The sequence below is a fragment of the Plectropomus leopardus genome, chromosome 18 (assembly GCF_026936395.1).
Source record: "Plectropomus leopardus strain MGB_pleo_1.0 chromosome 18, ASM2693639v1, whole genome shotgun sequence".
NCBI lineage: Eukaryota > Metazoa > Chordata > Actinopteri > Perciformes > Serranidae > Plectropomus > Plectropomus leopardus.
In genome coordinates, this window is record NC_142193.1 from 5,743,947 (window position 1) to 5,761,269 (window position 17,323).

The 17,323-nt window shown below is 37.9% G+C and overlaps 1 protein-coding gene across 1 annotated transcript; it reads left to right on the top strand.

The window, feature by feature from the left end:
* Positions 1–1,433: 1,433 nt before the first annotated feature.
* On the top strand, positions 1,434–17,047 carry LOC121956380 (trypsin I-P1-like). The gene is made up of 6 exons (XM_042504561.2): positions 1,434–1,584; positions 2,772–2,801; positions 7,111–7,273; positions 10,570–10,841; positions 13,360–13,499; positions 14,725–17,047. Exons 1-6 carry the CDS (start codon positions 1,530–1,532, stop codon positions 15,016–15,018), a joined length of 954 nt encoding a protein of 317 aa, XP_042360495.2. The 5' UTR covers positions 1,434–1,529; the 3' UTR covers positions 15,019–17,047.
* The last annotated feature ends 276 nt before the right edge of the window (positions 17,048–17,323 follow it).

The window sequence follows — 17,323 nt, forward strand, 5'->3', positions numbered from 1 at the left end:
CAAACCTAATTTGCATTTTTGCAATATTTTATCCTTTTTGTGTTTAACTCCCCCCTTTTTTTGCATTTTTGTCTTGCTCTAACTCCTGAGCTATTGTAACTTGTGAATTTTCCCAGTGTAAGATAAATATGTCTTTACATGTCTGATCTTATCTAACTTAGCTTAAACTAAGTATATTTATTCAAGAATGAATATACTATATTTGTACTTTACATGAGCATTTAATACCTTCATTAGGTGAAAACCTTATTTATGTTTTTAACCTGATAAGGGTGTGATGACCGAAACATTATTTACTTGATAGTTTTTTGCAAGTAATTGGACAGCTTGCTGGAAATCCTCTCTTTTTGCATTTTAGGAAAATAAAAAGCAGAAACCGCTACAGTGAGATGTTAAATGAAGAATGTAGATGACAGTCTCCTTACTGGACCTCTGCAAACAACTCAGGTACACCTCTTTTACCTGCCTGCAGTGTGATGGAAAAACACTTGCAGCAAAAGTAATGGGGGACTTAACCCATGGACTTTACCCGCCTGTAGCCTTTTAATGTCATCAGTAAAGACAAGCAGTCATCAATCAAAGACACACCTTCACTGTTGTAACAGAGGTGCAATTCCCAGCATAGCTGGGAACCAAGCCAATCCAGCTCATGAATGTGGAATCGAGATATCCCTTTTCTGGTTTCTGGCTTTGAGAGAGAATAGCTCATGTTCACAAATATTGACTAAACTTTCTCCTACCATAGAAATATCATATCAGAACCTTTAATGTAGAGGGAAACACAAAAATGCCTCAATATAATCCAGTGATATATATTATTCTGAATGGGGCCTTTCTGTATAATAAGTAATGATAGTTTTGGTACACTGTTGTAGTACTACTTTTACTGAAGTAAAATACGTTGATGTTTTTTGTCCTATTATTGTTGTTATTATTATTCTTATTATTATTTTAATTATGAGGTGCTCTCTTTTTATTTTTGGTACTTTTATTTTACACCATTCATTTTTTTTAGTGCTGTAGTTTTTAGACTTGAAAAATTCTATTTATTGTCTTCTTTTTGTTTGTTTTCACTTTTTTTTTTAATTTGTGAAGCACTTTGGACTGCATGTTGTATGAAAGGTGCTACTGTCTATAAATAAAGTTGAGTTGAGTAAAAAAAAAAAAAAAAAAAAAAAAAAAGAAGAAGTAAAATATTTGTACATCTACCCCTCATCATCAGGTATCACAACTCACACGAGGCAACACTGGCCCCCGAAGCCCCGAGGTGCTTTTGTGCTTTTATGGTTTATGTGGATGGTGAGGGTGGCTTCAGAGTAGGCACTTCAGCAGCAACTCTAAGATCGTGTTGGCTGCTGTATTTGCAAATGTTTATAAAGATAGGCGTGTTTGGCGCGTGTGGTGTCACACACGTATGACAGGACACAATGCACCTTACCAGGAGGGCTGGTTTAACGGACACACACCTTCCTGCTCCAGCCTTTACGACTCCTTCAGTGATTACAGGACGCAGTTAGAAGATTAACGTCATGGAGACGAAGCTGTTTGTTTCTGGTGTCCTGCTCCTGGTTTTAACAGTTACAGGTGAGTGCTGTTAAATAATATGTTAGTAGAGTACCAGCGTTCATTAATTAGTATTTATAATGACAGAAAATATAGAGCACATTGGTTGCTGTTTTTTCTGTATTATCTGGTTAAAAGACTTAATATATTCGCATATGTATTAGAGTGTATGTTTTTGTATTTAGTTTTTTTCCCCCGGTCTAAGATTTTACTGTATGATAAAATAACACAAACTGGTTTACATTTTAACAAACTAATAGTAAAAGCTCAGTGTTAACTTAAACTCACCAGCCTGAAAGTGTTAATTACCTTGCTTCACCTGATCCCACAGTTGAGGTAAAGCAAGAAACAGAGTCTAATAAATACTCCAGCATCAGAGACCACATCAAAAATATTTCACTTAACATGAAAATCCAGAAGAGCCAGTTTGAGCCAGTGTGTGTTGCAGCTGACACGCTCAGCTGATCGAAAGGTGGTTTCAGTCACTTTGTATTTAGTTAACAAATGAATCGCTGCCAGTGTGTTCGCTGCGGAGAATATGTATTGTGTTTTATGAGGCAGGAAAAAAGTGACAACACTCATGGAAATGAATTACTAATTACAAATACAATGAATTGATTTAATCTTCAATAATGTGTTTGTATTTTAAAGCATATGCTATATTTTAATGTAATGTCTCAATCTGGAAAGTAACTATGACAAACATCAGTGGAGTGAAGTCAAAAGTATGGTATTTTCTTCCGAGATGTATTGGAGTAAAAGTAAAAAGTAGAAGAAAATAGCACAAAATTTAAAGACTTCAGTAAGTACCACAAAACTGTACTTCAAGAGAAAAATCCACAGCAAAGTGAGTATTTGGTGCAGTCCAACGTATTATAATGCAAAGATGTCTTCTGAATCAATACTCCTTAACACTGTACTTTGGTTTATTATGGAAACCTGGATAAGGCAAGAAGATTATGTCATCTACCTCATTTCACCTTTTGAACTGTTTATTTTTCAACTGATTTATTTTCGTGGGCTACCTTTTGTTCGGCTTAATGCCACAAATACCGGCCTCACCCACCAACATGACATGATGGACACAGCAGGTCCTCAAAAAAAACCAGTTGGTTTTGATTCTTCTTCAAACCCTCTCGGAAATGTAAATATGCCCTTCAGACTTAGTCAAAAATAATGACATGCATTATTCTCTGTCTCTCCCACAGGAAGCAACGCACAGTCACAACTCACAGATGGTGAGTTACGGTCTCACATTTTCTTTATGCATTCACCGTCTCTTTCTGATATCTCACTGTGTACTCACAACACACACACAACAGTTAAGGTTTCAAACAGATCAAAACAGCTTCTGAACTCTCAGACTGAATCCAGATAAGGTTTTAAGACTCACAATAGTCCACAGCAGCTTTTACACACCATCCATCCATCCATTTTCTTCCGCTTATCCGGGGTCGGGTCGCGGGTACAGCAGCCTAAGCAGGGAAACCCAGACTTCCCTCTCCCCAGCCACTTCGTCCAGCTCTTCCCGGGGGACCCCGAGGCCAGCTGTGAGACGTAGTCTCTCCAGCGTGTCCTGGGTCTTCCCCGGGGCCTCCTACCGGTGGGACGTGCCCTGAACACCTCACCAGGGAGGCGTCCTGGAGGCATCCTAATGAGATGCCCGAGCCACCTCATCTGGCTCTTCTCAATGCGGAGGAGCAGCGGCTCTACTCCGAGCTCCTCCCGGATGACCGAGCTTCTCACCCTATCTCTAAGGGAGAGCCCAGCCACCCTACGGAGGAAACTCATTTCGGCCGCTTGTACCCGTGATCTTGTTCTTTCGGTCACTACCCAAAGCTCATGACCATAGGTGAGGGTAGGAACGAAGATCGACTGGTAAATCGAGAGCTTTGCCTTTCGGCTCAGCTCCCTCTTCACCACGACAGACCGGTGCAGAGTCTGCATTACTGCAGACGCTGCACCGATCCGCCTGTCGATCTCCCGTTCCATCCTTCCCTCACTCGTGAACAAGACCCCGAGGTACTCCTCCACTTGGGGCAGGACTTCATCCCCGATCCGGAGGGGGCACGCCACCCTTTTCCGGCTGAGAACCATGGTCTTGGATTTGGAGGTGCTGATTCTCATTCCAGCTGCTTCACACTCGGCTGCCAACCGATCCAGTGAGAGCTGAAGGTCGCGGCCCGATGAAGCCAACAGGACCACATCATCTGCAAAGAGCAGAGACCTAATCCTGAGGTCACCAAACCAGACCCCCTCAACACCCTGGCTGCGCCTAGAAATTCTGTCCATAAAAGTTATGAACAGAATCGGCGACAAAGGGCAGCCCTGGCGGAGTCCAACCCTCACCGGAAACAAGTTCGACTTACTGCCGGCAATGCGGACCAAGCTCCGGCACTGGTCATACAGGGAACGGACAGCCCGTATCAGGGACTCCGAAACCCCATATTCCTGGGGAACCCCCCACAGGACTCCCCGAGGGACACGGTCGAATGCCTTCTCCAAGTCCACAAAGCACATGTGGACTGGTTGGGCAAACTCCCAAGGACCCTCAAGGATCCTGCCAAGGGTCCAGAGCTGGTCCACAGTTCCATGACCGGGGCGAAAACTGCATTGCTCCTCCTGAATCCGGGGTTCGACTATCCGGCGGACCCTCCTCTCTAGTACCCCCGAATAGACCTTACCAGGGAGGCTGAGGAGTGTGATCCCCCTGTAGTTGGAACACACCCTCCTGTCCCCCTTCTTGAAAAGAGGGACCACCACCCCAGTCTGCCAGTCCAAGGGCACTGCCCTCGATGTCCACGCAATGTTGCAAAGTCGTGTCAGCCACAACAGCCCCACAACATCCAGGGCCTTGAGGAACTCCGGGCGGACCTCGTCCACCCCCGGGGCCCTGCCACCGAGGAGCTTTTTGACCACCTCGGTAACCTCAGTCCCAGAGATAGAGGAGCCCACCCCCGGGTCCCCAGGCCCTGCTTCCCCAACGGAAGGCGTGTCGGTGGGATTGAGGAGGTCTTCGAAGTATTCCTTCCACTGATCCACAACGTCCCGAGTCGAGGTCAGCAGCGCCCCGTTGCCACCATACACAGTGTTGACGGAGTACTGTTTCCCCCTCCTGAGACGCCGGATGGTGGTCCAGAACCTCTTCGAAGCCATCCGGAAGTCATTTTCCATGGCCTCGCCTCGGCGACCGCCGCCGCTGCACTCCGCTTGGCCTGTCGGTACCTGTCTGCTGCCTCCGGAGTCCCACAGGCCAAGAAGGCCCGATAGGACTCCTTCTTCAGCTTGACGGCACCCCTTACCGCCAGTGTCCACCAGCGGGTTCGGGTGTTGCCGCCCCGACAGGCACCAACCACCTTACGGCCACAGCACCGGTCGGCCGCCTCAGCAATGGAGGCACGGAACACGGCCCACTCGGACTCAATGTCCCCAGCCTCCCCCGGGACATGGTCGAAGCTCTTCCGGAGGTGGGAGTTGAAGCTCCTTCTGACGGGAGACTCTGCCAGACGTTCCCAGTAGACCCTCACAATGCGTTTGGGTCTGCCAGGTCTGACCGGCGTCCTCCCCCACCATTGGAGCCAACTCACCACCAGGTGGTGATCGGTTGACAGCTCCGCCCCTCTCTTCACCCGAATGTCCAAGACATGCGGCCGCAAGTCCAACGATACGACTAGAAAGTCGATTATTGAACTGTGGCCTAGGGTGTCCTGATGCCAAGTGCGCATATGGACACCCTTATGCTTGAACATGGTGTTCATTATGGACAATCTGTGGTGAGCACAGAAGTCCAATAGCAAAACACCACTCGGGTGATCACGCCCCTCCAGGTCTCACTGTCGTTGCCAACGTGAGCGTTGAAGTCCCCCAGCAGAACGAGGGAGTCCCCAGAAGGAGCACTCTCCAGCACCCCCTCTAAGGACTCCAAAAAGGGTGGATACTCTGAACTGCTGTTTGGACCATAGGCACAAACAACAGTCAGGATCCATCCCCCAACCCGAAGGCGGAGGGAGGCTACCCTCTCATTCACCGGCGTAAACTCCAACGTACAGGCACCCAGCCGGGGGGCAATAAGTTTTGCCACCCCTGCCCGGCGCCTCTCACCAGTGGCAACTCCAGAGTGGAAGAGAGTCCATCCCCTCTCAAGAAGACTGGTTCCGGAGCCCAAGCCATGCGTCGAGGTGAGGCCGACTATATCTAGTCGGAACTTCTCAACCTCGCGCACCAGCTCAGGCTCCTTCCCCACCAGAGAGGTGACATTCCACGTCCCCAGAGCTAGCTTCTGCAGCCGTGGGGACGCACACACTTCTGATATTTTCACATTCCTGTTTGTATTCGGATTAAAACACACAAGATAGTAAGTAATTGTATTTCTGAACTTTAAACAAAGCCGGGCAGTGTTGGAAGAAGTATTCACATCTCATAAGCAAATGTACCAGCACCACAAGTGTACAGATACTGTGTTAAAAATAAAAGTCATACATTCTTTGGAAAAAAAGCACAAAAGTATTAGCATCAAAATATATACTTAAAGTACCAAATGTGAAAATATACATTATGCAAAATGGCCCATTTCTATGTCAATTATTGTATTGTTCATCATTCATTTTAATGATCACTAATTTCCAATTTTACTGTAACTGCTTGATATACTGGGTAGTTTAATCTACAGTAATAATAGTATGATTTATTAGTTTGCTTTTTTTTTACAATTAGCTGGGTGAGTAAAATAACTAAAACATCTAGTGTTACCAGCACTAGTATTATTTTCCATATATTTTTTCTGTATATTTACCATTAGGCCGGCACTACTTTACATTACTTAGAAATTGTGAAAAAATTCTATTTTTTTTTTTCTAAGAGTGGGAATCACCACAGGCCCCCACGATACCATATTATCATGATACGATATTATTATCGTACATAAGTCACAATACAATATTATTGGGATTTCAAACGAGCTGCAACATGCTGAGTATCAAACTGCAAACTATCACCAAAGGAAAATTTTGTCAATACCTGCTTTATCTAATTAGATAAAGTTTTCAGTCTCATCGTCTCACTTCAGTCATTTTGACTGCAGCAAAATGTATCTGGCTGACTGAAAAAAGCAGCTTATTACATCATTTTAGTAGGAGACTAAAAATTTGATTTCTATTTGTAATATTTATAATTTATATCATAACAAAAAAAAAAGTGATACTTTCCGTCCGTGTAGCCATACGATATTGCCACACAAAAATATTACAAGATATATGTTGCATCGTTTTTTTTTTCCTGACCCCTAATTTTTTCATTAAATATATAAAGGAATATCATCAAGTATATGGTATTAACAACATTGAATATGTATGCATTTGCATATACATATGCATTTTAGCATCAATACCTTTATCATATCATATGTTTAGTTGTATATATTGACTGTGAAAATACTCTGCTACAGGGATGACATTCAATGTATCATTTTACAAAATAAGTTTGATGCTGTCATATTGATGTCATATTAATACTGCATATTGATACAGCTGCACACCTGTTTCCCTGTAGTTTGTGGCACTGCGCCGCTTAACTCCAGGATTGTAGGAGGTGTGGATGCTCCTGCAGGGGCATGGCCCTGGCAGGTCAGTTTGCACAACTCATTTGGACATTTCTGTGGAGGCTCCCTGATCACCAGCGAGTGGGTCCTGTCTGCTGCTCACTGTTTCGACAGGTGAGCTCTGATCCTGACACTTGGCCAGTGTGGTGGAATGCAAGGAGCACATTACTTAAAAATTACAAATTTGAGCTACTGTATTATGTTTTTCCATTTTCTGCTACACCACTCCCTACTGCTCCACTAAACCTCAGAGAGAAAATTCTCCTACTTCCTAACTCTTTGAAATCTGGCACAATGTCACTTTTCTTGTGGTGCTTTCAGATGGCTTTTACAAGTATTTATATCTTTGAACCCTGAGAAAATTGGTGCAATATCTTTCAAAACATGGGAAAAAGGGCAACGAACAGATTGGTAAGATATTCTCCACAAATTAATAGATATAAAAATTATTTTTAAAAAGCTAGGGTAAAGTGTCTATGGAAAAAAAAACACTGACAGGGAACATTTTACTGCACAATGAATACTTTTACTTTTCATACTTTGTCCCTTTGAAACCTGGATCGACATCAGCTTTCTTGTACTGTGCAGGTGTTTCACAACCATTTCAACAAATGAACCGTAAGCAGATTGTTTTGGCATGAAATTAAATTGTACAAACATGGTTGAATATGACAAGAAAATAAACAGAAATTAGGTATTAAAAATTGTTTTAAAATGGTCAAAAACCTAGGGTGAAAAAGTCAAGAAAACTATGTTTATAGTTATATTTTAAAAATCTGGTTACAGAAATAAAATGTATTTATTATTATTATTATTATTATTCAGGATAGAATGATTTGAAAAGGATCAAAAACCTAGGTAAAAATATCAAGAAAACTATACAGTTATATTTTGGAAATAAGGTTACAGAAAAAAATATTTATTATCAATATTATTTAGTATTATTTTAATTTACTGTATATTTATTTTATTGTGTTTTAGCATGTTCTTAGGTCCTTTTTTTCTTCTTTTTTATTTTATTATTTTTTTTATCATAACCTCTCTCTAATTTCTTGCTAGTTTGTGGGCCATTTTTTTGTTGCCTTCTTTTCATGTTTTTGAAAGAAATTAAGCCACTTTCTTCGGTTTCAAATGATGAATTAAATTTGCCATTTAGACATACATACTTTTAATGAAATAAGGTTTTGAATGCAGGACTTTTATTCATAGTTGAGTATTTTCATTAGCACTTTCTGTGAAGTAAAAGATCTGAATGTGATTTCTGGCACTGCACATGAATCAGTGCGTAACCTGAGCAAGCAGAGTCTGTTTGTACAGCAGCACTGAGGGTGTGGCAGGTGTGACAGTCATGTAATCAGTCAAATGGCCTATTCAGTTCAGATCACAAAAGGAGATTTGTTTTGTCACAAGTCAACATAAAACAACTGAAACTGCTGGCAACACAATAAAAGATTCATGTAGTTAAAGCTATAAAAATCTGCAGATTAAATAAACAGATTAAATGCTAAACTGTGCTCAAAACAAACAGGTAGTTCATGGCAAATTTTGTTTCACATGCACTGTAACAATTTGCTGTGTAATACTGCCAAATCGACTGTTAATTTATTTTTTATTAAAATACAGAAAAACACTGTAAATCTTAATGCTTTTTGGAATCAATTTTACACTGTTAACCAGTCAAGTATAGAATACTCTGATAATGTAACGGTACTGTTTAAGATATTTACAGCACTGACAATGTAAAATAATGGATGAAGCTGATGTAATTCAGCAGAAATCTAAACTGAAATGAATTGCTGTAAAAAAAAAAAAAAAAACCAACCCTGCAGTTTTGTAGATTTTGGTTGTTTTTTTTCTTTCAAAATACTGCCAAATTTTTCTCATTTTTCCTCCAAAATATAGTAAAACAATGTAAATGTGGATGCTCTTTGGAGCTGTACTACAAATTTTACTGCAGAATACTGTAATAAATTTAATGGTAATATATTATTGAAGTAATTAGCAATAATGACAGAAAAATAACGACAGGATGCTGCCAGCAGTTTACCGTAATTTTCCAGGAAAATCTGTTACAGTATGGGATAAATGACAACTTTAAACTATTGGATCTCTATTGGTTTTCTGAAATTTGCACAGAAATCTGACGTTTTCTAGACTGAGACATGTTAGAGATGCGAAATGACCTAAAATCTCAAAACTAGCATGCATGAAAAAAAAAACAGATTTTCACCTGGGGCATCTTGCTCTAATTTTCGCTCTAAGAACCTAATTAGGCCTTAAAGGGAAACTTTGGGAAACCAGAAATATTAGTAAAAATTAACAACTCAAGACTCATTGTGAACCAACTCAACTCAACCAACTCAATGAACAACTACAGTCAAAAACTAGATGCTTAAACTCTAATTTGTGATGTCATCAAGTAAAGTCTGGAGCTGCTCCACAGACGCTGAAAAATGAAAGATGTTTTAGATGACAGTCAGTATGTTTACATGCACAGTTTAGTCCAGCTACAGCTATAGCTGGATTGGGACATTTAACTGGACAGCTGTCCTTGTCCCAGTATACAAGCACCAAGGAAAAAATGAGTTGTTGATGGAAACATGTCCAATGCCTCCACAGCAGGTGGAGACATCCCTCTTTCAGCTAGTTGCTATAAACCTATATTATTTTAACAGTCTCTGCTATAGAGCGCATCACAATCACAGCTGTTTATTTCCAATAACTTCAGGGTAGAAAACCACTGCATCATGTATTTATAATCAAACGGCGCTGAGCAAACTCTGTTCTCACTTATTAGTTTTAAGCCACCTAAGAAAAATCAATACCGGTTTAAGTGTACACTATATTCAGAATATTTTTACAACTTTACCTTGCTGTGAGACAGCCTGATGGTGACAGGGATCAGAAAAACACCAGACTGTGTTGAGACTCCACTAAAAGAAAATATTTAAATATAGTGCACATTTAAACTGATGTTTTTGTGCTGTTTTTTAGGTGGCTAAAGTATGATTTGCTATGGCTTAGCTGCTTAGCTTAGCTGTTGTGACTTTCTATATTTTTTCCCAATTCTTACTAAGATGCTTGAGAAATTGTTAAAAATAAAAAATCTTGTCCAATACCTCAACCAACTACAATAGTAAAGTTCTGCTTTTACATTAACGCACAGGTAATAATAATTTTATGGTATGAATTATAAATTACTGTAACAACCACTGGGGACATTTTTCTAACTGCAATACTTAAATACATTTTCCTGAATATACATACACACTTTTACTGAAGGAACATTTCAATGCAGGACTTTCACTTGTTATCAAGTATTTTGACAGTGTGGTGTGAATAATTTGCTGGATCTACACATGACTTCTTCTCTCTCTATATCTTAACATGTTGTCTTTTCTGTGTCTCAGCAACGTCCCAACTGGTTTCACCGTTTATCTTGGACGTGAGAATCAACTATCGATCAATTCTAACGAGGTGTCGCGGTCACTGTCTCAGATCATCAGACATCCAGACTATGATAACACCCCAAACAACAATGACGTCGCCTTGTTGAAACTGTCCTCGGCGGTTGACTTCACCAACTACATCAGACCGGTGTGTCTGGCGGCAGCAGACAGCGTGTTCGCAGCTGGGACGACCACCTGGGTCACGGGATGGGGAACTATCAACAGTGACGGAAGTGAGAATAATTTTATCAAATTTTTCTAAAGTAGCCTATTGTACTATAGGGGAGACTGGGGCTGGTTGGCCCACTGCTGTAGGAAATTTAAGTTCTCAGCTATAAGCAAATATTTTTGAATGTACACAAATGTTTTTGGGATCAAAGTCTTGCAGTGCGTCTGTGTCAACCAGTCCTATCACGGAATTTATGTTAAAATGCTTAAGTTAAAAAAAACACAAAAAACAGCCAATAGACACAATCCAAACATGTAATTTACAGGAGAACCTGAAAATATAATCATTTTAAAAAATATCTAACAATTTTTAAGCAATTCAGAATGTCTAATTAATTTTGCCACTGACCATTCAAAATAGCCAAATAATTAAAAGATAATATAAATGTTGCTTTTAAACTTTCAAAATAGTTTTAAACTCTCACAATTCATTTAACACAAATTTGTGATGAAATTATGTTAGCCAGCTGCAATCACTCATCACAGACATTCAAATCATATATCAAAATTTAGATTTTTGTTTTGTCTATTAACCCTTTAAAACCTGGAGGGACATCACTTGTCTTGTGCTGGTTTCAGATGTCTTTCACAAGTATTTAACCCTTTAAACTCTGGCCACATTGGTTTGATTTCTTTCATAAAAATTATAAATAGGCAATGAGCAATGTGCTAAGAACTGAGAAAAGAAAGCTAGAGAAAAATGTCTGGGGAAAATATATAAAAAAAGATGTTATAATTATCAAAATTAAATATTTTAAAATCTGATGTAGAATTATTATAACTTTTACATGCATTTATTAAAGTGTTGTTTTCTTTGTTTAAAAAAACAAACAATGTCAGAAACCTTTCTTGTGCTTTTTTACTAATTTCTTGCAAATTTTGGGGGTCATTTCTTCTTGAGTTGCTCATTGTCTTCTTTTCATGTTATAATTTCTGTAACAGAAATCAAGACATTTTGTTCAGGCTTCAAAGGGTTAATAATCGGAATCTGCAAAGTAACTACAGTTATAAAATAAATGTAGTGGAGTAAAAAGTACCTTTCCCTCTAAGATATAGTGGATAAGTACAATAGGCCAACAGCATAAAAAGGAAATACTCAAGTAAAGTGTAAGTAATATTACTAGTAGATGCACCAAGGAAATTAGTTTTTACATCCACAGGCTTCTTGTACCTTTGACCTTTTCACTTGGAGAGTTTTGTTTCCGTCTCAACTGTGAATCAGCTGATTCCATCTATGATTATGTTAAAAGGAAATTTTTCTGCAGGAACCAGTTCTGCCACCTGTTGCACCCCCAGGCCATGGCATTAGTTCAAATTCCTGCTACAGTGGCCCGAAGTGTCTTGCCAGAGGTTCAACAACATACTGAGCTTAAAGGGGCAGTCCAAAGTGATGAGTCATTTCACAGATAAAGGACATCAAGTGGTGCCGGTTTCCAATGAAGTCACTCGCCTGGCCAAAAAAAATGTTTTGCTTCTGGGGTTACTTTGGGGTATGCGGCGCACTGACTATACTTGTTTTATCAGCTGGCCCCACCCATCAGTTCCCGCTCAGCTCACAGACTTTATATTGTGATGATGTCACACTTTTCTAAGATCAAGGAAAGTTTTACAAATATTAATCAAATAGAAAGAGTCATAATTGACCGTGTTAGCAGTTTGATCTGTGCTGTCGAGTTTTAAAGACATTTCTTTTACAATTGAGTTCTTTTGAGAAACTGCCTTTTTTAACTGTGAGTGACTGCTGGGAAAAATTGGAAGCAAGGTTCATCCTGCACCGCTCCTCCTATTCTGCCTGATCAAATAAAGTGATATCTCACTGGTTTAGACACTGGATCAGCGCTCACAGTCCTGATGCAGCTGGAAAAACGTCAGGTTATATTCCTAATAGCAAAAATAACCATTGAAAGGGACCGTAAATACACCTATACTCTAACTCTGGGCTTTCCCAGACCAAAATTTACTAGGCTGACACATTTTACAATAAGGTTGAAAAGACAAGACTGATGATTTGTTTTTAAATATTTGTGAAAGGCATCTGAAAGCGGAAGAAGGAAAGCATTTTGCTCCAGGTTTTAAAGGGTTCATTTCCTTTCTTTTCAGTAACTATTTTCAGTGGCAGACAACACTTGGTACTATAATAACTGCAGTGTGTGTGTTCATGGTGTGAAGGAACACGTCACCAAGTACAACAGTGAGGCAAACCAAAAAACAAGGACAAGGTGGTAATGATAAAACCAAAACCAATTTTTCCCTTGATTTAAAAAAAAAATGAAATCAAAATCTATATATGTCTTGCCATTCTGTGAAGCATTTCTGACCCAGTTGCCCCCCCCCCCCCCCAGGTTTTTGAAAGAAATCCTACTGATTTGCTCAGGGTTGAAAGGTAAAAATACTTATAAAAGAAGTTTAAAGCAGCACAAGACAGGTTATGTCGTTTAAGCTTTAAGCTTTCAAAGGGTTAATAGATTTTGGAGCAACAGAAACCGAAGACTCAACAATAATATCTCTTTTCTTGTTCTTCAGCTTTGATCCCGTTCCCACAGACGCTGCAGGAGGTGAGTGTTCCCGTCGTGTCAAACGCTCAGTGTAGCACCTCCTACAGTGACATCACTGACAACATGCTCTGCGCCGGTCTGGATGAAGGCGGGAAAGACTCCTGCCAGGTGAGTCCGTCTGCAAAACTCCCCTCCACCACCTGATCACACCCATGTTTAGAGCTGCACTAATATAGATATGATATGTGTGTGTGTGTGTGTGTGTGTGTGTGTGTGTGTGTGTGTGTGTGTGTTATAGTGCAGAAAAGGTATAAATGTAGTGCAGACTCCTCCCACTATTATATATATATATATATATATATATATATATATATATATATATATATATATATAAATATAACTGTAACAGGTTTAACAAGACAATTTAACAGATGCCAGGGGATAAAAATCATGCAATTACAAAGAAAGATACAGAATTAAATTAAAAATATTAAAGGAGGTGCATTAAGTTATTGTCTTGATAACCTTTTTGTTATGGGAGGAGAGAATCATCCTTGTTTATTTTCTGGTTTAATTTTGCGAAGAGAATAATCAGATTAATAATATAGCATTCTTGTATTTTACTGTAGAATTGCTGTTATAAAAACCAAACAAAAAATTGTCAAGATATAAATTAAAATCAGGGTCAAAATTATCAATAATGAATTGGCTCTTCTAAGTCTGCAGAGGTCTCTTAACCCTTTAACACCTGGATAGAAATCTGTTTTCTTGTGCTGCATTCAGACGTCTTTAATTAGCATTTAAACCTTTAAAACCTAGGAAAATTGCTTTGATTTCTTTCAAAAACACAATAAAACTATAATAATCTGAATATAAGCTACTATATATTATCAAAGACAAGGGGAAAATATCAAGAAAACTGTATTTATAGTTCTTTTAATTATACATTTAAAATTATGTTACAGAACAAAGAAAAAAAATATTTGGCACTTTCTTGAGATTATTTTCTTGTTGTTTTTGTTTTGTTTTTTTACTTTTTTTTTGGTTTATTTTAAGGTAATTTTATTGCAACTTTAATTTTATAATTCTTTGTAATTCTGTTATTTTTTGTTAAGTAAGATTTTGAATGCAGGACTTTTACTTGTAAATCAGTCTTTCATTGTGGTATCGTCACTTTAAAAAAAAAAACATGAAGTATTTCTCCACCACTGAAGCCAGTGGTTTCCAATAAAACAGTACATTTCCTGGCAGTGGTAAAAGAAATATTTCAACAGTAGTAATACTAAAGTGTAGAAATATTCTGTTGTATTTTTTTTACTTTACAGTGGTAAATAAGTACCTCAGATGTGTACTTGTTTATTGATGATATTACCGATATGTCTGACCTCTGCAGGGGGACTCTGGTGGCCCGTTGGTGGTTAAAAACGGGACTAAGTGGCTCCTTGTCGGAGTGGTGAGTTTTGGAAGAGGCTGTGCTGAGCCCGGCTTCCCAGGAGTCTACGCCCGGGTGTCCAGTTATCAGAACTGGATCAACAGCCAGATCAGCAGCCAGGACAGCAACAGCACCCTGCCAGGTTTCGTCTCCTTTGAGGGTGATGGTTCAACATCTGGAACTGCTCGCCTGGTTTCCCTCTCTCTGCTGCTGTCCCTCTTGCCGATTCTCTTCTCTCTTTTTGTGCTTTCATAGAACGTCTGACGATGGTTAATGCACCTTTATGAAGCCAGTGTCACTGTAAGGCTGCCTCAAGCTCTCATTTAGCCTCTTACTCTTGTACTCAAATCTGCACATGCAGAATATTTCCACTTGTATCAGGTGCTGAAGGAGTTTTACAGAAACAAATCAGAAACTTACATGAAGAAAATAACAGTAGATTTAAGAACTTTCTTGATTCAGTAATTCATTGTTTTGTGTTTAGAATGACAGAAAATAAAGAAATTAGTCCTTAAAAATCCCTAAACTTTCCGCTAGTAGCATCTCGTTTAATTCCTCTACTACAACATGTTGAAGGTTTTTTTTGTTCAGCTTTTCTTTTTTTTTTTTTTTTTACAAAAACATGGTTTAGCTATAAACATTTATAATTTTCTGACTTGTTTTTTTACAAAAAGATTATATGTTTTTGGTTTCGGCTGCAGCCAAGGATTATTTTCACAATTCATAATTGCTTAACTTACTAAACTTATCTTAAATTATCAATAAATGATATTATAAGATGTTAAAAAGTAGTAAAAATAAAAAATATATATAATTTTTAAAGTGCTTGTTAATTCAAAATCCCAAGATAGGTACTTTAACTGGAACAAGAGAATATTTGGCTTTTTTTCGCTTGTAAAATGACTAAAATTGATCATCAAAACTGTTGTCATTTAACCTTATATCGATAAACTAATCATTATAGAAATAAGTTACATTAAAAGATAATGTAAAATGTAAAATGTAAAATGTGAAAAGATAATGTAAAATAATCTTCAGTGGCCATTAAAGCTCTTGGTCAATGACGTCAAAGAAGCCATGCTATTGTGCTCAGCTATTATTTTGTGCTTAATCACAATCAAGTTATAAGCAATTAAAAATGATTTTAAAAAAGCTAGGCTATTGAAAATAATTTATAGGCTGCTGACTTTAAATAATCCAAAAAGTAAAAAATATACATAATACATAGATCATATAAAATCATTTAATGACTCCATTTCCTTTTTTATTATTTGAATTAACGACTAGGCTTAGAAATGAAACTGGAGAGCAATTACTTGAAGACTTTTTAATTGATCTAATTTCCTCCTTTAACATTTACAGTTTTAGTTTTGTAATCATCAGTTAAACATTAAACATAAGATGCTAAATTAATGTAAATTAATCAAACTCAACATTATAAGGTTGAAAATGAGGCGTAAGTCAATGTAACCTGATTTGAAATAATAATAATTAAAAGCCCTTTTAAAAAATGAATTTATCCTCATTTTAAATTCTTAGCAATAACTCATAATTGAAAGACAGAATAACGAAAAAGAATTATGACAATTCTGATCATCTTAATTTCAACTCAGTCTCACAATGCTTAATTTAATCCAATTAAACTTGTCTGCTCATAAAAGTTCCTTTACATTTAAATTAATTACTTCAAATGGTTAGAATTAAAAAAACAAAAGTTAATTCTCATTCTACTCCAAACTCATATTAAAATCCATAAAAGAATTAAACCAAATGATTTTTAACCTGAAAATGATCTAATATACAGATAATAAATAATAAGTCATTTTTTCTTTTCCTTCTTTCTTTCTTTTCTTTAAACAGAAAAACTCAAATTTACTTCTGTAAATTAGAATTTTTATCTCTTCATGAATTTAACTTAAATTCAACTTTTGCACTGATGGTGAATTTTAGACGTTAATAAAGCTGTGTATTTGGTGAGGACATGTAAGCTATATATTTGTGTTTATATGGACAAAATTGCCTCTTTAATCTGTTTTAATCTGTTTACTACTGTAACTCAGGACTTGATTTTTGCACTGCAAACCTGCAACTGTGATTTACTTTTTAAACATACATGAATTGCAAATTACATTGACAATTTTAAACATTTACATAACTTTACATTTAGTCAAATATTAGCACGCCTGCCGATGAGTTGTGGTTCAATATCATACAATTGTAACATCATATACAGAGTACAGCTGTTTGACTGTATGATGTTAAATAAATGTTTTTTTTATCTTGACATTTTGAGTATTCATTTTGATTATCTCCTGCGAGGCCACTGTAAACGAATATGAGAGGAAGTATTCAGATTGTTTAGTAAAATAATTTATACCATACTGTAAAAATACTCAAATTAAAGTTCAGAATCAAAAGTGTTACCTACTTAAACATGTACTTAAGTACTGCACTTGAGTACAATTTTGAGATACTTCCTGCACTTGAGTATTTCCGTTTTCTACTCTACTACATTTTATACAAGAATAATGTAGGATATTTTCTGCTCCATTGAAGAGTT

Bases quoted from the DNA above. Each gene is read 5' to 3' on its own strand.
- LOC121956380 (XM_042504561.2), top strand. From the start codon at position 1,530: ATGGAGACGAAGCTGTTTGTTTCTGGTGTCCTGCTCCTGGTTTTAACA. The intron at 2,802-7,110 runs GTGAGTTACGGT...GTTTCCCTGTAG, and splicing joins ACAGTCACAACTCACAGATG to TTTGTGGCACTGCGCCGCTT. The intron at 7,274-10,569 runs GTGAGCTCTGAT...TCTGTGTCTCAG, and splicing joins GCTGCTCACTGTTTCGACAG to CAACGTCCCAACTGGTTTCA.